This window comes from Brachyhypopomus gauderio, chromosome 3, assembly GCF_052324685.1.
Source record: "Brachyhypopomus gauderio isolate BG-103 chromosome 3, BGAUD_0.2, whole genome shotgun sequence".
NCBI lineage: Eukaryota > Metazoa > Chordata > Actinopteri > Gymnotiformes > Hypopomidae > Brachyhypopomus > Brachyhypopomus gauderio.
This window is the reverse complement of record NC_135213.1, coordinates 11,557,362-11,579,443: the sequence shown is the minus strand read 5'-3', so window position 1 is coordinate 11,579,443 and position 22,082 is coordinate 11,557,362. Positions and strand designations below refer to the sequence as shown.

Genomic DNA, 22,082 nt, shown 5'->3' with positions numbered 1-22,082 from the left:
GCGTCTTTCACATCCAGTGAAAGCAAGGACCTTAAAAGGCTAGGTTTATACTTTCACTAGTGACGCGACTCCGCACAGTTCTTTTGTATTACGTTAACAAATACGAGCCTCTTGTAATTCCAGGACGAAACATGAGAGAACGTGAAGGCGTTAAGATTGGGCGTTTTGGAAATAAACAACCATTAAATAATGTGATAAAAAAAGCGAATTATTTCGAGTATATGTATAAATATTTAACTTAATTAGGTTTAAGGTGCTGGGAAATATTGAAACGGACCTTTAAAGTTACGTACAAGTACTTTAATTCCACCTTATAAAGGTGTATGAACCCTGCAAACATGACTTTGTTCATTGCGCTGAGGCGCAGCGCGCGCAAAGTTACAAAATTCGAGAGGTTCACGACCTCGCGAATCGACAGCGCGCGAGACCCTCGCGCACGGGCGGAGCCACCGCGATTGCGTCATTTTCGCCGCTGATTTTAGTTTAGCTTTTTTTTTGTTAAAAAATTTGTTAAGTCTGACGCACTTTCTGCCATTCTCACCGCTGTGTGCTGAGTAGCTGAACCGGAGCGGAGTTGCGCATGCGCGGGTCAGTTTCTCCGCTGGCTTGCTTTTTACCGGTAATAAGCAAACGCACACGATATGATAACCGTGCATTTTAATACCGTGGTATACCGTGAAACCGGTTACCGCTGCAACCCTAATCTGGACAACCATACAGTCCTTGTCATATGACCTTAAATTTAGTTTGCATTTTCTAGTTCCAATTTTCTGTGGAAGGATGGAATGTGTGGATGAAGAAGTAGGCAAAAATACTATTTATTTGTGGTATGTGAGGTATGATCATATCCCACATGAAACATAATTTCTGTTAGTTTAGATATGGATATGTTAATGAACTACCATTGTGTAAAACCATGGCTGAATTAGCAGAAATGTAATGGTGGCTGTGGGATAAAGTAAGACAGTTTTGTGGGTAGCCTAAACCCAGAGCCTTGTGGGTAGGTCAAACCGGTTCTCCATCTAACCTCAAGTTTACAAGTCAGTGTTTAAATTGATGTTGCATCCTACCAATGAGTAACTGACATATTTCATCTTTTATGTATTGCATCTGAGCAGCTGACATACCACATAGATAATAACAATAGAAACACACAGGGGTTCCACATCCCTGGGGAGCAACACCTCATATTTCCCTGCAACCTACACACATGGAGTGTTGAATCATTTCTGTAATTTTCTGTGACTGAGTGCTGACATAACCAAGCAGGCCTAATTTAGGGTGTTAGATCAAACATACAGTTGGGAGTCTGTACTGAATGTGAAAAAGGTCTGTAGATGTTTCTCAAAAAAAAAAAGAAAGTTTCATTCAGTTTAAAAATGTCTGTTTCTTAATCCTAAAGGTTTGGCAAAGCATAATACCTAGACAAATAATTAATTCATATTTATTTAATGAACACCAACACTATCAGTGCTGATAGTGGGTGATTGTTGATGGGAGATTTAAATATTAAGAACAATATTTGTCATTATACTTTAAAATCTGGTTACTACAACAGCCAGCTCAACCTACCCCTAACATGGGGGCTGTTGAGACACAAGAACACTTTTTGGGACCTCATATTTTGTTGTCTAAGTTAAGTACACTTCTAAGGTTTCAATCGATGGCACATATCCTCAAGTTGTGCTGCATGTGGTAGGTTTATCCTGTCCCTCGGCAATAGGTCAGTTAAAGTAAAAAAACATTTTTAAAAAACCCAGCTAATTTGATCCCGTTCTCCTCTATAATACAAACACTTGAATCTCTAAGACTGATGTTTTGAGATTTTGATGATTCCCACACATGAACAAAATTTCAGTTTTGCTGGTCTGAGTCCTGTGTAAACAGTTTCTCCTTAAGCTGGTAATAGCGCCCTCTTCTGTCCATAAGCTGTCCATGAGTTCCTTGCTCCATCACCATTCCATTCTCCATGAAGATGATATGGTCCGCTTTCTCTATAGTCTGCAGACGATGGGCTACTACCAGGACTGTCTGACCTGATGAGCCAGAGAGAGCTTCCTGAACCTGGGAACAGGTATGAGCAAAGATTAGACTGCAGTTCATACTAATACGTGGCTTGCAAAAACACATGCACATTAACCCTGGGCTAAGGTAAAGCCCACAAATAAGCTTCTATACCCATTACAGTACAGACAGGTCCTTTGATGTATCAGTTTGTTATCCCCCCCTCATTCCCTCATTTTAAGTGGAGCCTTCAGGACATTCATGAATCCTGGTCCATAAGCTTCCTGAGTTTTCACTTTTTAGAACTGAATCATGAACAGATTAAGGACTACCCAGGTATGCCTTTATAAACAGAAATACTTGAAACATAGTAAATGAAAGTAAGCGTGATAAGATCAATGGTTTGTGGACTGTGTGTGTAGACCTACTGCATGCTGGGTGTTGGCATCCAAGTAACTGGTGGCTTCATCCAGAATGAGTATTTTGGGATGCCTAATAAAAGCTCTGGCCAGAGCAACACACTGCTTCTGTCCTGAAGACAGCTGCTTGCCACCTTCTCCAACATCTGCAGCACAGAGTTGGACACCAGGATCATGTGAACTTACGTTACTGTATTACTGGTGTAAAAGTACGGACAAAAGTCAAAATAAATATATAATGACTAAAATGATAAATGTGGAAAAAAGTGCCTAATCCTAGCTGAAGTGTGTGTGTCACCTGTGTCATAGCCTTGTTTCGATCTGCTGACAAAGTCATCTATGCTGGCTTTCTTTGCTGCATCCACAATATTCTCCATGGTGTAGCCATGTAGGCCATACTCAATGTTGTATCTTACAGAGCCAGAGAAGAGCTCAGGATTCTGGGACACAATTGCCATCTGAGCCAAAGGAAAAATTACAATACTCCTTTCAGTTAAAGTAGAGAAGTGAAGTTTGGAATAACTCACTGCTAGTGTTGGGAACGTTACTTTAAAAAAGTAGTTAGTTATAGTTACTCACTACTTGTTCAAAAAAGTAACTGAGTTAGTAACTGAATTACTTCTTAATAAAAGCAACTCGTTACCAGGGAAAGTAACTATTTGCATTACAGTAAAAAAAAAGTTATATGCCAATGAATAAGGATTTTTTTGAAAAAGCAGTTTTCAGTCAGTTGAAATGAGTAGATCAGAAAGGTGTTTAACTTTTGATATATATTGCACATCAACAGACCAGTGCAGGATAAAATCCTTTTAAATCCCATATCTTTGTGTAAAAAAAAAAAAAAAAAGCAAAAGTAAACAGTTACACTATATAAAGTGCATTTACATCTATCAAATTAAATTAAATTCTCTCAACCTGAGACAACTGGTTTGTTCACAACAGAAGTAAACTTAACAATAAAACCTCTATTCTTAATTAAATAAATCAAATACCCAGTCTGGTAGACATTCAGGAACTTCAAGTATTTTCTTATAATGTTTAAATCGCCACCTTGAAAATGCTAATTTTTCTTCGGCTTGCTCCTGATTCGCCATTTCTGCCTCTTCTCCGTTTGTGTCGTGTGTCAGTGGTGTGCTTCGGCACGCGTGTAAAAACACTGGCTATGATTGGTTACCATAACGCTGCCTTAGCCAATCGCTTACTGACTTGTTAAGTTAAACAGGTGTTACACCGAGAACTGTGACCTATCGAGATCTGTTACTCCTCACTAGCCTGGGCAGCGGACCGCTCGGATTACTGTTAGTATATCAATATATAGTAACGCACCGCTTTTAATGACCAGTAATGTCAACGGCGTTGTAACAACAGGAAGAGTAATTAATTATATTATCCCGTTACTGACAAAATGACGCCGTTACCTAACGCCATTATTTTTAACGGCATTATTCGCAACACTGCTCACTGCCACTAAAGATTTTTAGTTGTGCTTTCTTTACACATTTTAGAGTTACGCTGCTTGCGGTACAGTACCTGTTTGCGCAGGTACTGGTGTTGGTAGTGATGAAGTGATACACCATCCAGCAGCACCTCTCCCTCCTGAGGCTCATAGAACCTCTGCAGCAGACTGATGCAGGAACTCTTCCCACCACCAGAGGGCCCCACTAAGGCTGTCATCTTTCCCTCACTCAGCTTCAGACTCACAGACTGAAGTAACAATTCACAGAATAAGTTAGCTTTAATAATTTTTCCCCCTGCAATAACAGTGGTCGACTCGAAAAATCGTAAACATTACCTTAAGTGCTTTCTCATTAGGACGGGAAGGATAAGAGAAGGTGACATTTTTAAAGGCGAGTTCACCCTTCAGTTTCTCAGGTACCAAATTGCCTGCTTCTCTCACTTTTGGCGTTCTGTCCAGCAGCTGAAACACCTTCTCTGCTGACCACACTGTATTCAGTATATCTCCATAGACATATACCAATTGCTAAGAACACAAAACCAACAAATGGCAATATGTCAGTGTTACAATAACACACACAAGAAAACATTGAGTATGGAGGAGCTACACAGAACTTGCAGCATGGTCTGTGAGGTGAAGAAAAGGATCTTCATTGATGGTAGTGTATTGAAAGTGGTATTGAACTCACCCTCATGTTAGTCACCATGTCTTTTTGATAGAGCACAAATGCCAGGAGGCTCCCACTGCTAAGCTGGCCCGAGGAGATCAGATGGTGTCCAAGAAGCAGCATTGCCACTCTCAGTCCCACTGTTACAAACTACACGGGGACGCAATGTAAGATGTGGTGTGGCTTAACCTTGCGGGAGGCACAAATAACTGGACGGCGTTTGTTGCGGACGGGCAGTGAATTTGTGGCGCTATGTGTGGGAGGTCTTACCCTGCGCAGAAGGAGGTGCACTGCACTGTGCATGCCTTTGCGGATCTGGACCTTGAGCTTCTTGTTGAGGGCTTCCTCGTAGCCCTTCTGCTCCTGGGCCTCAGCCCTGAAGCTGCGCACGGTTCTCACAGCCCCAATGGCCGACGACGCCAGCTGCTCGATCTCAGCCTTACAATCCTGAAGCTCCCTAGAGGTCTTCTGCTCATTGCGACATTGATATCAAGCTGAGGTTCAAACCGAGAAAAGGCAACCAATCCCAGTTTGATGGCACTTTCGCAAGGGTCTGGGGAAAGGACATTACCTGGTAGAAGATATTGTAGTAGTTCTGCAGTAGAGCGAGTATTGGCATCTCCACACACGTAAGGAGTGTGAGCTGCCAGGAGAGCCCCACCATGAAGACCAGCATGGCGCAGGTCTTCACCAGGCTACGCAGGAGGACGTTCACGTTCATGGCTACAGAGCGGCCCATCTTATCAGTGTCTGAAACCAGCCGAGAAGTCAAGCTTCCTGCAGGGGAAAGGAGCATATCGCTGTGATAATATAAGGATAAGTGGCAAAACGTATTGACTGCAGTTCAACAGTGCGTCTGCTGCAGTGCTGTAACAGCGATCTTTCCAAATGCAATAACATTTAAATTAAGCTAAGCAGATAAACAGCAGACTGCAGCTGTGGACAGTCATTTATATTTGTGCATTACCTGGTTTGTTTTCTTCAAAGAAGTTGATTTCCTGTTTCATCAAGTTCTGGAACAGCAAGTGTCGTATTCGCTTATTGAGTCTGCTTAAGCTACACATGAACATGCCCCCACGCAGACCCGTGAAAACAGAGCTAAAACAAACACAAAAACAAACAATACATAAACTATATACATCATACACACTATGCTTGTACACGTTCAGAATAATGACAACAGATAAAATGCACCTACCTTCCAAAAGAGTAGAATGACATGAATCCAATAGCCCACAAGAACTTCCCATGCATGTATTTTCCACTCAAAACATCAATGACTTTCCCCACATAGTACGGAATACGCGACTCAACTGAAATGAGAATTGCAATGTTATGGATCATTATATCCAAACAATATATTTGCTATATTTAATTGATGCATGTGCAAAAAAATAAATAATCTAAAAACTAAAAAAATCCATCCATTTCTTATGCTAAAGTGGATGCTTAGCATTTCTGGTATAATACAAGGCTTGCATAAGGTTACATTAAGTCAAACCACAGAGGCACAGTAGCAAAACTTACATAATGCTGCCAATATAAGAAAAAGGAATGCAGCTGCCAGATGAGGGATATCCGGTCTGGAGTAGTGAATCACTCTCACCAAGAGAGCCTTAGCCTCTTGGTCTTTCCTCTCCTTTTTCACATCTCTTTTAGCTGACCCATTGGATGGAAAGGCCATCTCCCATACCAAATGCACCAGAGTGGCCAAGACTGCGTTCAGGACCACCATGCCTGGGTCAGGCACAGGGGTGAATCCACGCTGGACCCCTGGCACTAGTGTTTGTACAGCACCATAGGCGGCAGGCAGAAAGCACAACAACGCCACCCAGCGCCTCAGCACAGGCACTGAACTTCTGTCCGCAACCACAGAACTAACAGAATCGAGCACGGCCCAACTGACGGTCCTGAAGCACGACAGCCAGATCAAGTCGAGTGTGAATGTGCCTTCAAACCACAGTAGTCCCGTGGACAGTGACAGCCAGAGGATCAGGTCGCAGCAGAGCACGGCTCCGTGTGCGCGTGCACTCGCGCGCGCCATCGAAGCTGTTTGCCTATCTTCTCACGCTCCTGTAGGAAAACACGAAATAACGCTGCGAATAGGTGTGTAGTGCAGCTGTACTCTACACAAGTTTCGCGTTTGGTCGTACGTTTACGCAGTAATTCACATGGTCGCAATAACGCCATAAAACCGGTAATCTTACCGTTGTGTCTTTCCGTTTCCAATCTTGGTCAGTTACGGTTTTACTTTCACTTTCACCCTCACAACGACACAGCTGCAGTTATACAACGGCATAGTAGGCTAACGCAGTTTTAGCAACAGACGTCGACGAAAAAAAACAAATAATGATGAATATCCCAAGAATAAAGTCGCGTCTTTTCTCAAAATGCCTTCACAATTACAGCTCAAGGTTGTAATTTATAACTGGCTTCTTGGTCTTTTGCCTGCCATAAATTATTCGAACCATTAGAGGGCGATCGCGTGCGACGATAAATCGACTTCCGCCTCCCACCCTAACACGTGATCACGAGACGTGGTAGTCTTGTTATAGTAGCCTGCAATGTATTTATTGTGAATAGGCTGCATTAGTTTGTTAAATAAAGAACTATTTATTTTTTGTTAGCTTCTATGAAAAAAAATAGAGTCTACTAAATAAACATTATATACGATACTTAGCCCTTTCTTCCTTTATAGACTTTCAGCTTTGGAAAATGGCAAACTGAGAATAGCAATATTTTAAATAAAATGAAAAAAAAAAAAACATTTTTAACAATGTCGATACTTCTGCTAGTTTACACTCAGTGAAATGCACTGTAACCAGCAGCATCTTTGGCCTGTAGTCCAGGATTACAGCTCTGCCTGAATGCTCTCTTTCAGATAGCATGGGTTTGTGTACAATTCAGTGACACCATTAAGCAAACAATTAAAATTGAATTACATTTAAACACTGGGCAGCAGTGCAACGCTGACATGTGGTAAATTCTAATATCCTTGTCTTGTTTGCTATATGGGGAGGTCAGGAACTCTGCAAAGGATATGTAATGTTAAAATGTCCAACATGGAGAGTAAATTTGATTTGTCATAACACAACTTCTTAACTCACTGTGCAGTTTTGCAGTTCAGATGAAGGGATTTAGGACCTTCATATTGTGCAAATTGTGCCATGGAAGATATATTATGAAATTCTTAGCGCCTGAAAGTGTATCTAGGTGAAAGTGCCATGCATAACTGTTAAGTCTGAATTCAAGATGCTAATCCCTAATGTGACATTCAGAATCAACAGACAATTTTTCCCAGAATGGTTGGTATACACAAATCAAAGTGTAACTGTAAGCAGTACCACTGTTCTGAGACTTTCTTCCCTTTCTTTTTTTGTGAAATCATATGGATAGATATGTACAGACATCCAGTAATCCAATATAAGGAAATGATCAGACATGAGCATATAGCTTTACATCGACTGATATGGGCAGACTGTGAATACAGCACATACAAACTGGATGATGTTTAGATATTAACCAGTGTCAAATAATGATTCCAAAATATAACAAAATAAACATTTGTAAATACTCAAAATCTGACAAATCCTACATAATGTATCTTTAAACAAAGTCACAGAATAGCAAGTGAAATGATCCACATATACCAATTCTGTTTAATTGAATTGAATTGAATGTGATTCAGCAGTATTAAAAAGTGTGTGCATATTTATCCGGTTGATGTAGCCCACACACCCCAGACAGTAAGATGGTCATGGTGCAGACATGGTCACTAGTGACAGTTCAAACACTAGTGACACGTTCTGTTTCTATGGAAGCATGATCGTCCTTCCCCTCCATAGACACGTGGATGTACTGGTATTTGGGCACCGGGTCGTGCGGCGTCTCCAGGGCAGGCAGGACCTCTTTCTGTGCTCCATCACGCCTGTCCAGACAGTAGAAGGACACCAGCAGGAACAAGGCAGATGAAGCCACCGTCATACTGCAGGCCAGGAACACGTACGTGTACACTCCAGTCCTGTCTACCAGGCTGCCTGAATCATACCAACATCCAGAAACATACATCAAGTCAACTTAGTGATATACTGTATCACAACATACTAGACACATGACAGGTTCGTTATTAAGCAGCTGTAGGCATGACTTTACATTACCTTACATTACCACTGAATATGTTTTAAAAGTGTGAAGCACTGGATAAAATGTTCTCTGCTTCCACTCAACTTCGTCATAGGTTAGGTGGAGCTCATATTTGAATGATATCATGCTTAAATAAGCAGACCTATCTAGATGAAGGCTGATAACGCATAACAGAAAAAACTGTGTGTACACAATGGAAAAGATGTATGTAATGGGTCAAATGTCATACAACAATTAGATATGATTGTTTTCACAAAAAAACTTAATATGTAACTAATTTTAAAAGTGTAGGCAGTACATTCACAGTGTATCTTAAATACACACTGAAGTGTGAGACTTCATCATAGAGCTGGTGGATGGTGCTGGGTTACACGGTTGATATTTTAAGTCAGCATGACGCTTATACCAGGGAGTCAGCTGCCTGGTCAGTCTCAGCGGCCTGGGATTGAGGAACTGGCAGTAATCCCAGACTTTTGCCCTCCGCAACGTTCCTTGCCTTCACTGTACAAGGAACATTCCATTCCCACCTACAATTCCTGTCCACATGTGCGCACACATGCAGAGCACATGCATAAACACAAACAACTTAAAGTGCCTAATGCTTGGGGGTGAACGGACTTACCTGAATGCATGACTGAACAAGCAGGTCCCATTTAGAGTATAGGGCTAGGCTTAATTTACAGACCAAACCAAACTATTTTAATCATTTAATCATCCAGGCAATCATAACTGTACTTCTATGGAATTGAAAATGCAACCCAGATCTGTATCACTTGCCAAGCTTTTTAATAGAACAACTGCACCCAAAAGGTTTGTGAATGTACTGGGTTCTAAAAGGCACTTGACGGATGTTTGATTTAACCGGTGCACCTCCGTTCTGGGCTCTTATCACCCTAGCTCTCTCATGCATGGGTTGTACCGACCGGATTAAAAAGAGTGCAACAACCATTGATGAGCAATCACTTTGGTAAATTCAATGCACTGTTGACCTTAGTTAGACAAAGACAAATACATTCAAACCATTCATACACTCATTAACTCAGATTCATGCACGCACAGGCACCTCGGCACACATCAGGTTGTCATGCTACCTGCGAGGGGCGGTCCGATCAGCAGAGTGACGCTCTCCATGATGGACAGGAGGCCAAGTGCAGCGGGAAAACGCCTCATGTCCACAATGTCCATCAGCACCGTGAAGACCAGCGAGCCCACCACGCTCATCGTCAGCCCGTAGCACAGGACGTAGACCAGCAGCACAGAGAAGGTGGGCGCGATGCAACAGATGCTGTCGCTCAGGCCGTTCAGTAGCAGCGCCACTGAGAACACGTAGACGTGGCGACCCTTGAACCACGGCAGGCTGAAGAGCAGCCCCACGGGCGGCCGCACGAAGATGTTGATGAAGCCCATGACGGAGAGCAGCAGGGCCGCCTGGCTCTGGTCCATGCCGTGGTCGGTAGCGTAGGGCACAAGGAAAATCAGTGGCACCACGAATCCCAGCATCATCCAGGTGATGGCCACCGAGAAGACGCAGAAGCGGTGGTTGCTGCAGAAGAGGTCGAAGGCCATGTGGCGGCGGAAAGACGTGGCCAGGCTCTTCAGCATCGTCCGCGCGCGCTCTTTCACGACGGTCTCTCGTGCCGCCGCCGCGCGTTTGCTCGGCCCTCTGGGTAAGCGCGGCACCACGGGCCTCATGACGGCACCGCAGACGCAGCTGTTAAGGAGCACGGCTCCCAGCACTAGGAAGCTGCCCCTCCAGCCCAGCTCGCTGTGCAGGTAGTGGCCCAGGAAAGGCAGCGTGGCCAAGCCCAGAGCCGTGCCCGTGGAGGACAGGGCATTGGCAAAGGCACGCCGGCGCACAAAATAGTGGCCCAGGATTGTGACAGCAGGCTGGAAGCTGAAACAAAAGCCTAGACCTGAGGCAGGGGGGTGTTTAAAGTATAACATAAATTCAGTGAGGTAATCTGTAACTACATGCTGGATCACAGTTTGGCTATTTAGGGACGACTTGGCTCATACTGACCTGTGATAACCCCTGCAGTAATGTAAAGCCCAATGATGGAAGTTGTAAAGGAGCTGGCCGCCATTCCCATGCCACTCAAGACTCCGCCCAGCATTACTGTTGCCCGGCAACCAAATCGTTCCACTAACACGCTGCATAGAGGACCTGGGAAGGAAACGTGTATTGTTAGAATAAACACCAAAGGAACTCCAAAGGATTAAACATTGTAATCCGGCCACCTTGGTTGCTAAAGCAACTCCTGTAATTAGCAATTTAGAACAATGTAGTGTTTAATTAACACTGATTAATAAAAAGTACTATACAGGTTGCAACCTAGTAGCTTTTAGCAAATCAGCCTGGCACAGCTGTGTTTCCAATCACTGCACTTCATATTTCTTCATATGTTTAAAATTAGGTATTACTTTATACAGAAACAACTGCTTACACACAGACATGCGCACGCACACACACACACAGTCACAATACACTCACACGCACAGACACAAACACAGACACATAGGTTAGCTCCCTGCCCAGAGTGCTAGGTCTAGGCTGAAAGGCTAACTACGCTTTTTTACACTACATGTTCAATTGTGACTAACTTAAAAAATATTTTTTTTGTGGATGGCCTGAAATAAGTTCCTCCAATCAGCAAGAGGTTAAAATGTGTAGTGACATCAGTGAGAATGTTAAAATGTATTTATTTATTTATTTAAATTTGTTAACCAAGAATAAGGACGAAAACTAAAAATAATATATAAACTAAATAAACATAAACTAAACATAAATATAAAAATATCCTGTAATTGATGTTAACTCTTAACAAAAGCCTTAGAATGGTCTTGTGCTTGTACACGTCGCCATAATTCTGCATAAACACCTCACAGCTACTTAGCTACTGAATGGCAGTACAATCAAAGTGCAAATCCTTGTAACACAATCATCTTCTGTGTCAGAATTAAGGGCGTAAACACGGAACTGACAGATTTTTTTTTCATGTGTAAGGCTGTAAAGTGTCCTTGAGATCATAAAAGTTTCTATAGAAATATCACTTATTATTATTATTATTATTATTATTATTGTTATTAATAATAATAATAATAATAATAATAATAATAATAATATTTGTTTTAAAAGCAAATACCGACATTTACACGCTCTCTCCCATAAATCCTACCTAATGCAACTTGGTATTTATGGTGTTTGCTAGGAACTATAATCAATAAACAAAAGTGTACTGTCATGTAGTAGTATCATGTGAGTTTATCTTTAAGAGGTACAGTATCAGCCTTAATTATCAAAGCAGATGTGAGCTAGAAACCACAGCTTCCTGTTCACTAGAGGGAAGTGTCTAGGTTAGTGCTTGCAAGTCAGGCAAGTTTTCTAAGGAACAATGAAAATAATTAAAAGAGCTTGCAACACATGTTTATGATAAAGTAGTTGCTCTTCAGATTAAAGGATGTAAATACTAACTGATTGCACACATTCAGCCAATATTCAGAAGGGTAGCTTGAGAACTGCTTCTCTAAATCTTTACCTCCTGCATGTAGCACTGCGATCATTATAGATGGCACCCAAGATGTCTCACTGTTGCTTGCATCGAACTCTGTCTGAAGGTCTGTGTAGAAGATGCCCATACAGGACGGGAAGGCCAGTGTCAGGGCTAGGACCAAGATGGTGGCAACCAGAACCACCCAGCCCCAGCCCCCGTCTGGCGCATCAAAGGATGGTTGTGCTTGAGGAAGGGCCGGGTTCGCCTTTCCTTCATCCTCTTCCTCTGACCTTCGACGGCATGACTCTCCTGACTGCTCCTTCTGAGGAGTCATGTCTGCTACCTGAGTTAATCACCTGACTGCCACAGCTTCCCTCGTCCCTATATGGGCCAGGATGTTCTGGGCTGGTCTCTGTAATTGTTCGTTTTAAAGACAGGCCTACACATGTCCATGTATGCCGTGTTGGCTTGGCTCTTCACAACTCCACAGAATCTATATGGGACAAAATCATAAAAAGAGTTCACTTGATTAAAGTTTGTTTCCTGTTGTAACCTGTCAATTTAAAGCCCCTGCTTAAACCATTAATATAAGTCATAATTGCATTATCAAAACATTTTTTTAAAAAGACAACAAAAACTAAAAACGTTTCATTAACACAACAGACTTGGCTTGCTGTGCCAAACTTAATAAATCAGGAGGCTGCCGTTTACATGAGGATGCTTTTATTTTACACATTATTTATTTTTATTATTTTTTTGTTGTTGTTTTAAATATGTAAGAAGAAATAGTGTGGATGTCAAAATGTCTCAAAATGTCACAATAGGACCAATTAAATAGATTCCTTTCGTGTGTTACAGCCTCTGTCAAAGACTAAAAGGCTTAAAGCATTTTAAGTTACAGAGAAGGGCTCTTGGACATGTATTCTGTACTAAAGTTAGCCTGCTGGATGGCAGATCAGTAAGCCTTGTAGGTTATTTATTAGATAAAATCTTTATCTCACAATTTGTAAAGTAAGGAAAAGATTCTAAAAAGAAGGAATGATAGTCGATACATTACAGTTTAAAATTAAAGGTAGTATCGCACTAGTGAGGTTTATCAAGCTTTCCTGTCCCAAGAGCATCACTACAGTAGTGAGTGGGGGATTTAATCAGATGTTCAGTAACTTAACCTATAGCAGTCATAAGGCAAATGTTAAACACACTTTACATGTTTTATTTCCGGAAACATGGTAAGAAATGCGTTTTAACAAAAACAGACTACGTGTTGCAGTTGTGTAAGTCGATTTAAGGCCATCAACCAAGATCACAGAACTTCAACCATTCTTGCTGTAGGTTTAAAAAACACGCCTGAGAAATATTAGTGCAAACAGGCGAACAGTCTTTTAAAAAAAGTCGTATGCACCACATTTGCACTTTAACTAAAATTCGTTCGCCACGCAGGCTAAGCCGGAATCAAAACAAAGTAGTTTTGGTGAGATGCTTTCTTAGGTTATCGCCTGTGGTGACCCTCCTGACCGCCGAGGCTCGGACACCCGGTACCCTACCTTCAGTGACTCGACCCGCCGCCTCGGGTGGCCATCGCGTCCCCTTCTGATGGCGCCGGAGCCGTGTTGGCGAACATTACCGGCGGTGTATGTACAGTATCGTGTTCGGTGTGCGGTGGGAGGGGACAAGACCATCGTCGACGTTTTGAAGAAAGGCAAATATTAACACATTGTTAAGAACTGACCGAATGCGCTTTTGTTCCCAGCATCAAAATGCGATAAGAGACTGTAGGGAAACGTAAGCCGGTGGCTCCTTTAACGACGGACCGAGGAAATTTGAGCGCCCCAGCGTTGGTATTTCCCACCACGGTCACAGCCACGTCCAGAGCGAATAAATGAGTATATCAGTTTGCGTGGCTCTGGTAATACATGTAATACTTTTCAAACAGTTGCTTCTATATGCTTGGCAGAATCATATTATTTTACCTGAAGAGTACAATATAGTATTGGTAAGCCTTCTGCTTATATAAAACATTGTTTATTCAGATATGGTGTACATACATGCTCAGTTCTCTGGTAAACAATTGCAACTCCAACAAAGTTTTGTGATAAAATGAGAACTACAACAAGATTTTGAACACAAATACATTTTATGATAAAAATCAGACACTTTCCCCCTTGTTTTAATATGTACATTGAAAGAAACTGCATCAGAAGACAAACTTCAAAAAAAAAAAAAATTAAAGGACAGTCTGACCCAGACTATTCATTTCCAGAACACTTAGCTCCACAATCTCCATTTAGACAAAAGTCACACTTGACATCAATACGGTTGATAACACGCAAAACATCTGGTGTAAGCAACAGGTTTTTAATATGTGTTTAAATGCCTTTCTCTGTGTGCTCACATGCACACGGGTGTGTACTGTATATCAAAGCATGCAGGCGTTAAAGACTATTATGGCAATCTTGAAAACTAACTCCATCTTATGAATATGAATCTTTTTTTAATGTAAATAAACACAACAGAAGTCTGCATTCACCGTCAATCGGGTCACCTTTTAAATGACATTTAGTGCTACACACTTTTATCAAAAATTACTATGATAAATATTCAGCTAAGGTTTGGACAAGACGCAATGAAACAAATCAAGAGACAAGCTCTGGTGCCATGTCTAAGCCATGTTTCACCTCACACATCTCATCCAGTCTCCCTACCCACTGTCCATGCATCCCTTCACTCCTTTGCTAACACAAAGCCAGACAAAGGCCCATTATATAACATGATATACTCTAACACCATGCATGCGTTCATGTACCAAACACAAAGCACACCCCTATCCCCCCCCAACAGACTTATCAGTCTATTACTCCGGTCATTTTTCACCCCCCACTTCCCCTGTGAGAAACGCCTTGTGCCTCACCATCTTTGTTATGTGACCAAGGGGAAGAAAAGGTTATGAAGATAAGATTGAACTAAATTAATCCCGTTATGTTGTCTTTAAGATGCACAATTCAAATATTACAATGTCTCAAAATTATATAAAACATAAAAAAGCAAGCAAACAAATAAAACATGTTACTGTGATATTACCATTATGTGAACCCCAGGTAGACTGCAAAGGCTGCAGTGACATGGCGTTTTTGTGTAACACATCTATGAAGGTCAGAAAACTTAAGACATGGACATACATAAAGTGCAAGTAGGTACAGGAATAAGAGCACAAATGAAAAGAGTGTCCTTAGGACATGAACAAAACAAGGAAATAAACAGTTGCACTGGCAATAGGGAAAAACAACCCTGTACTTAGAACATATGATATGAGGAACAAGGGATTGGGTCAGAGCCTCAGAACATTCAGGCATTCCTGTCTAGAAGGCCGTAATATACATATGGAGAGTGTTATGTAGAAATGTGCTGCACATTACTAGGTTACGAGAGAAAGACAACTGCAAATCTCCAAATCAAGTACAAATGATTAAGGATTAAAGACAGTGCCACAGATTAAACGATATCTTCACACAGGGAGAGAGATCTACACGAGACCCATTATAAAAAGTAAAATTAAATAAATAATCAACTAGGATTGAACAAAGAATCATGTCTGAGGGACAGATATCGGGAGATGTTTCAGTGGGCCACAAGAAGAACACTTTTAGCAGAACACATGTGCTTGTCTTTAACTAACCTGCTAACTAAGACAACCTGTTTAGAGAAATAAACATTTCAAATGAAATTAAAAACTAACAAATGTTCTGGCCTGGCATATTTATTTAGCAACCTGCTCCTGTTTCTCCTTTCTCAAGAGATGAAAACCATTATGTAAGCATAAGGCAGTGTGGATAAACACTCTGAAATACCTCTGAAATGAATTAAACACACACTGTAAAACAACAGTTTGCACTGACACGATATACATCATGCTGACTCTGACTCTCCAAATGATATGATCGACATAACCTGTATAAAGGCTTGTAATTATATTTACTATGTGATGATAAACAAGAAACTTTGATCAAATATTGTCCACATGTGATAAAGTACACATTTCATTTTGTTAGCAGATTTTTAGCAAGTTTTACATTTTTAAAAGTGGATTATTTCGTTTCCAAGTTAGTCTTAATTGGCCGAATGTCATACATTGAGGGCAATTAATTCAGTGTAAAAAAGTACTATATACTGTCCCTTATGTCAAAACATGAATTTAGCAGTTTACCTTAAGTCATACATTATATATTGACATAAGGACAAGCATCTCAATCCATGAAAAATACAGCCCTTAACATTAAAAGCTATTCCACTATAACTTTTAGAACTTTTTTATATGAGATAGAAACAGTTAAATAGCCAAGATATGATAATTTACTAGGGAGTACTACAACTGAACGTATTGAGTCAAACAAGTGAACGATCATATTTCAAAACCAAGGAAATAGCATTGCCCTGACTCAAAATAATGGGCAGTTTGTCTATCTAAACAGTCTCACGGAGCTCGTGTATGAAGATATACACTTCTGTAACGTGAAACAAAAGCTTGAGAAACAGTGCGATATAAGACCATGGCCACCTCTTGTTTTCCAGTCACATGTGAACAGCTGGAAGAAACACAAAACGTGAGCAGGCACTGGACCAAGTGTATCATGAGCATGGTTCTACTCATAACCCTCCCCAGCCAAATAGTGTAGTTCATTCCGTTAAACATAAATGACAGCTATGGTACAGATATCAACAATTACATGACTTGCAATCAGGCTCTTTTCAATACACATATTTGTATTAATCAAAATCCTTATGCGTCCCAAAATTACATGTTTCTTTTGTTTTGTTTTTTTGTAAATGTAATTTGAATGCATGAAATGTCCATGGCAACGAGAGCAAGGAAAGAAAAAAGATGGGTGGGATGCCCAACCAGGAAATAGCGAGACTGTGTCCTCCCTTCCCCTCTAGTCATTTCTGGGCAAAACTCCAGGAGGGCAGAGAGACTTAAAGAGAAAGACACAGCCCTCTGGAGACGGATGCTGCGTGTTCACGGGTCATCTTCTGTGGGCCAGCCGTCTTGCTCCGCGTGGCTCTTTCTGCCAAGCCAGGCGGCAGACAGTGAAATGATTATGAGCTGCTCGCTCATCGGCTCACTTTCTGCAGTTACTTAAGGGGGTTGTTTTGAGCCGTGGAGCAGTGGGGAGGGGGGGGGGGGGTTCTGCTCTTTCGTACCCCCTGGAAGTCCTGAGGAGATTTCACCGATGTAGACAGGGTCTAGGCATACCTTGCAACAAGCATATCAGCAATAATGTAGATTATGATCAGGATGCAATCGGGTTCTGAGGCTTTGTGGGAAACTAAGGTTATAATGGATAGATAAAATCTCAGGGAGCTTGGCTTGAACTCCCACTTGGCCGTCAGCGGCAGTCTCGGACGATCACGGATTATTTAATCTTGAAGGTCTATCATTTCAGATTGGTCAAGAACAGCAGTAATCGCTTGTGACTGTGCTGGGTGACCAGTTCAGCGGCCTGCTGGGGAGGGAGGGGTTGGCATGTGGAGGGGCTGGGGGAGGTGGGTATCATCGAGACACCCCCGCTGCAGAAAGGCACAAGGGAGGATGGCAAAGGAAAGGAAGGAGGAGTGTGTGAGCTGATGGCCCTGTAGACTGCTGCATGGTGAAAGAAGGACAGAAGACTGAAGGAGGGGTGCTGAAACATCTGACATCTGCATCAGAACAGCTAAGAGCTTCTCCTCACATCCGGGAACCTCTCTCCTGAAGGATCTGTAACACACAGCAGGCAAACAAACAAACAAACAAACAAACAAAAACAACCAGCCATGGATGAGATGTTGACAGGAAGAGGCATAGCATGTCAAATGATACACGTTACTCTAATTGAATTTGGAAAGAGCAATAAGAGCTGATGAAGACATCAGCTATTTGAAGAGACAGTTGCTTCAATGAGGACTATCTGTTTAAACTGGCATGAAGATCATTAAGAAATTACAGCATACAGTTACAGGAGCTTGACCCCAGACAGAACACACAAATTTAAAAAATCTACTGACTTCTGTTTAATAACATAATGATGGAATAAGTGGTAGATCATGGGCAATATGATGCAGATATTAGACTTCTTTTACATTTCTCATGACATTCTCTCATGTGTGGTCACATTGCTCATGTATGTTCTTATGTATGCTTTTTATCTCACCTTAGCTTTCTCCGTTGGCTCAATAACAATCCCATTAGTGGAGTTGTTGAGCTCCCGGGAAACCACACACAGAAATTCTGCCTGGTCTTCATTGCCATAGTTGTAAGAGGAGCCAATGCTAATAAGCTGAAAGGGTAAACAAATTGAATCACAGTAATTACATCATCATACTTATGCCAAAAATCGGTTGTTATTAATTGATAGATACAAAGAAGCAGAATACATCATGTTCATCTGGGTCACAAAACAGTTTACATCAAAATCAGACCTTCGTGCTGGACTGTATTCCTTGACAAGGAAAATGTGAGACCTGTATGAATTTGAAGTCTGAAATACACCTAATAAGAGTAAAGTGGATGCTAACTAGAGATTTATAGTTTAGCAGATTGAATGGATGTATGCAGTTTCCGTTAACTCAAACATTCAATTAAGCAACAATTCACTTGTGCTGAAATTACAGCTGGGTGCTTTCAGTTCAACAAATGCTTTCAAAAGAAATTAAGCAAAAGGCTGAGGACATTCTAAGTTAAGCACTCTTTTCAACAGGCCTCCAACATTCACAAAGTGATTGGCTCAGACCGAATACCTGCAGCATGGAGACAAAGGACCGCGCACTCCTCCAAGAATATAGCAGTGAAAGGAGGACTCACCTGTTCAAACTTCCAACCGTCTGACATTGTGGAGACCATCTGGGTGAGCTCCTCTTCCTGGCACTGGAGTACACGATACACATGCTTCACGGGGCCCTGCGAAGACACACTATGAAGATATCTCCACCTCTTTACAAGACATGTAAACAATACGCCATATCACATAATGTAGATCTACACCAGGGGTAATCAATTAAATCTTTCCGCGGTCCATTTTTGGCAGATAGCTCAGACCTTAGGTCCGGGTCCGTGGTGGCGAACGTGCCATGGGGGGGGTTGCGAACGAAAGTTGTTGAGCAGGGGGGGGGGGGGGGGGGGGGGGGGGGGGGGGGGGGGGGGGGGGTGTCGAACGTAACACTCAAATGAGTGGTGAACATAACACTCGTCTGAAAATAAATTCTCCGGTTTAAAATATAGTTTCCCGTTAAAATTTTTTTGGCATTTGGGTCCGTATCCAGTTAATCAGGAATGTGATTGGGTCCGGACAGGATGGCGTTCGGGTCCGGATCCGGACCGCGGTCCGCCATTTGGTGATACCTGATCTACACCATACTGCTGTGTGATATTCAGGGAATATGGAATAAAAATGTGTTAAATATGTCAAGAGATAAGGTGAAGAGCAATGGTATATTGAGTTTCTTAAATGTTCAGGCAATTACACAGAACCAATGACTGAGCAATGTAATCCAGCCATAGGAGCTTACATCCGTTATCGCATTCTAATTTGGTATGAAGTATACCAATCCTTCTCACATGCACTATTATGTATTCTCTTTTAGTCCCTGGGAGGTCTTGGATGAAGGCATCCCAATGTTGTCTAATGCTCATTATTTTCTCTTATTCTAGCTTTTGAAGAAAGCGTAATACAATACTCAGTTATGGTATCATAAAACATGTTTAATATTTTATACTACGCTCACTCTAAAAAGAGATTATATGAATGAATTAAAGAAGACAGTGACACTTTACCTAAGGTGCCCAGACTGGCATAAGAATAATAATCTTCCATGTCAAACATACATGCACTAAAAGTACATTTGGCTGCACAGGTGTGGTGTTAGTTTGTTCTCTAAAGCACCCCTCTAGCCCGTTGGCACACCTGGGATGTTCTGTTCTCATTGTCTCGTATCCTCTCCTTCACCAGCCTCACCAGTGATGCAATGTTGTAAAACTCTGCTTCCTCCAGTACACCTGTTAAGGTGAGACAACACTTCATAAATAACAAGTCCTGAATGTTTGGGGAGCTGCTATGAAGGAAATAGCTACCCATCCATTAAACTATCAAATGGTTTTGAATTTAAATTAATTTTTTAACAGAAAATTGCAGCCATTTTACCTATTACTTTCAGCATCTGAAAGTAATTAGTTTATTATTTTCAGGCAGTTTTTTTTATGTAACCTTTATCAACAGTCCAATCCATTTATATAAATCGCTCCGAATTCTGGTTCAGATACTCCATTAAAGAATGTGTTTTATAGAAGAAAAAAAACAAGAGAACAGTAACACCAATGTAGTAATTAAAATTAGAAATCCTTGATGTGGTAATGATATGATTTTGAGTAGAATGACAGACCCAGTGCTCTGGATACAAACTGTAATTTAAAGAGGTAACATTCTTTCACAATTTCTCAGCTTTATCTTTTAGCTGCCAAGGTTGTAAGTTTTCTCTACAATAATTGTGATTGTAAAAGCAACCACATAATAGCTGTTATTATGTTGGATCAAAGACAGAATATCCAGACCATCTCACCCTCCTCCGCAAGGTTCTTATTGATGATCAGTTTTCCATGTCTCAAATAGTTCAAGATGGGTCCAAAGTATGTGGGGTCCCTATCAATCAAATAAGCTCCTGTCTCATCCTGTGCAGAAAGACAGTGATGTGTTATGGTCAAAAACGACCACAGATCCAGGCAAAGTCACACTTTATGAACGGCTGTCCATCCCCTCAAGTTCATAAGTGACCAATGTTTCTTAAAAATATTAAGTTCTCTGAAAGCATGGCTTTGGTCATTCTTACAACCCATCTACTGCTTTGCTTTTATAGTCTTTAAACAAGGCTTAAAACACAGAATCAAAGAAAGCGAACATCAAAGTAAGACAAAGAAAAGGGCCCAATAATTCAGTTTGACGTGTTCGTGTTAATTACAGACACATCATTTTTGTAATCATTATCTACATATTAAAATACTCTCTATTCTTTCCCCCTTTTTATCAAACAGACAGGTATCAACTACTAAGACTCTCACCATCTGTTGGATTTTATAGTTTGTATGTGCAGAAACCCTCAGTAACACTTATACATGTTCTAATCTAACTTATTAGATATTCTATTAGATTTACTAAACATATATATTTTTAACCCACCTTATCTGAATCCAGATCTGGATCTTCCTGACATAATCGATACAGAAACGACTTGGGGTCCCTGCACAAGGTCTGTTTGGTCGTGATGAAGTAGGTGCCCCCGACGTTCAAGCGAACCCATCGAGATCCCGGTTTCTCTGTAGGTTCTGATGGGGAAGTGGGGTTGCTCTTCATGGGGAACCCGAACACAGGTCTGGACCCGGAGACCCCCGGACTGGACGAGCCGCTCCGAGTCGGAACCACGAGAGTGGGCGAGGGGAGCCTCACGTTGACTGGAGCACGAACGTCGCTCTGCTCCAGGATGCCAGTTGCATTGGGTTCAATATGAAGCTCGGCCATATTTTAGAAATTACAGCAATAACAAGCCAAAACAACGATATATTAATTAATAATACACACTTAACTAGCTAATTATGTAAACAGTAGCTAGCCAGGTAGCTAACGAGCTAGCTAGCAAGGCAGCCACAGATTGATTTTTGGTGACTGTTCGTAGGGCGTTGCGAAATAAAACAGATGCCTAAACGCATAGATGACGGCAACGAAAACGTTGTGATATGTTAGCAGCGCTGAATTGAGGCAACATAGTTTATAATTCTATATAACACGACATTTATCCGCCTTGTTTATTCAAACGATTCGTGTAAGATACCTACAATTATTATGAGGGAACTACGGGTTATCACTTCCGGGTCGAAACTACTCGGT

The 22,082-nt window shown here is 41.5% G+C and overlaps 3 protein-coding genes across 3 annotated transcripts; all 3 read right to left on the bottom strand.

Annotated features, from left to right (window-relative positions):
• Positions 1-1,428: 1,428 nt before the first annotated feature.
• On the bottom strand, positions 1,429-7,015 carry tap2t (transporter associated with antigen processing, subunit type t, teleost specific). The gene is made up of 12 exons (XM_076999529.1): positions 6,754-7,015; positions 6,074-6,619; positions 5,745-5,859; positions 5,514-5,644; positions 5,118-5,323; positions 4,817-5,014; positions 4,568-4,696; positions 4,216-4,404; positions 3,954-4,127; positions 2,722-2,881; positions 2,433-2,569; positions 1,429-2,064 (listed from the first exon to the last, which is right to left on the bottom strand). Exons 2-12 carry the CDS (start codon positions 6,588-6,590, stop codon positions 1,855-1,857), a joined length of 2,166 nt encoding a protein of 721 aa, XP_076855644.1. The 5' UTR covers positions 6,591-6,619; positions 6,754-7,015; the 3' UTR covers positions 1,429-1,854.
• A 103-nt stretch (positions 7,016-7,118) lies between these two features.
• slc16a5a (solute carrier family 16 member 5a) lies at positions 7,119-13,999 on the bottom strand. The gene is made up of 5 exons (XM_076999530.1): positions 13,725-13,999; positions 12,226-12,673; positions 10,710-10,853; positions 9,781-10,602; positions 7,119-8,583 (listed from the first exon to the last, which is right to left on the bottom strand). Exons 2-5 carry the CDS (start codon positions 12,512-12,514, stop codon positions 8,333-8,335), a joined length of 1,506 nt encoding a protein of 501 aa, XP_076855645.1. The 5' UTR covers positions 12,515-12,673; positions 13,725-13,999; the 3' UTR covers positions 7,119-8,332.
• Positions 14,000-14,182: 183 nt separating this feature from the next.
• Positions 14,183-22,065, bottom strand: kctd2 (potassium channel tetramerization domain containing 2). Its single transcript, XM_076999531.1, has 6 exons — positions 21,378-22,065; positions 20,764-20,872; positions 20,112-20,203; positions 19,013-19,108; positions 18,363-18,488; positions 14,183-17,929 (listed from the first exon to the last, which is right to left on the bottom strand). Exons 1-6 carry the CDS (start codon positions 21,714-21,716, stop codon positions 17,900-17,902), a joined length of 792 nt encoding a protein of 263 aa, XP_076855646.1. The 5' UTR covers positions 21,717-22,065; the 3' UTR covers positions 14,183-17,899.
• Between the last annotated feature and the right edge of the window lie 17 nt (positions 22,066-22,082).

Bases quoted from the DNA above. Each gene is read 5' to 3' on its own strand.
- tap2t (XM_076999529.1), bottom strand. From the start codon at position 6,590: ATGGCGCGCGCGAGTGCACGCGCACACGGAGCCGTGCTCTGCTGCGAC. The intron at 4,697-4,816 runs GTAAGACCTCCC...GTCCCCGTGTAG, and splicing joins TGCACCTCCTTCTGCGCAGG to TTTGTAACAGTGGGACTGAG. The intron at 2,065-2,432 runs GTAGGTCTACAC...ACCTGTTCCCAG, and splicing joins ATGCCAACACCCAGCATGCA to GTTCAGGAAGCTCTCTCTGG.
- slc16a5a (XM_076999530.1), bottom strand. From the start codon at position 12,514: ATGACTCCTCAGAAGGAGCAGTCAGGAGAGTCATGCCGTCGAAGGTCA. The intron at 10,854-12,225 runs GTAAAGATTTAG...TTTCCTTCCCAG, and splicing joins CGCAGTGCTACATGCAGGAG to GTCCTCTATGCAGCGTGTTA. The intron at 10,603-10,709 runs GTCAGTATGAGC...CCCCTGCCTCAG, and splicing joins TACTGCAGGGGTTATCACAG to GTCTAGGCTTTTGTTTCAGC.
- kctd2 (XM_076999531.1), bottom strand. From the start codon at position 21,716: ATGGCCGAGCTTCATATTGAACCCAATGCAACTGGCATCCTGGAGCAG. The intron at 20,873-21,377 runs GTGGGTTAAAAA...CTTTCTGCACAG, and splicing joins CAGATCTGGATTCAGATAAG to GATGAGACAGGAGCTTATTT. The intron at 17,930-18,362 runs GTGAGATAAAAA...TGTGTGTTACAG, and splicing joins AGCCAACGGAGAAAGCTAAG to ATCCTTCAGGAGAGAGGTTC.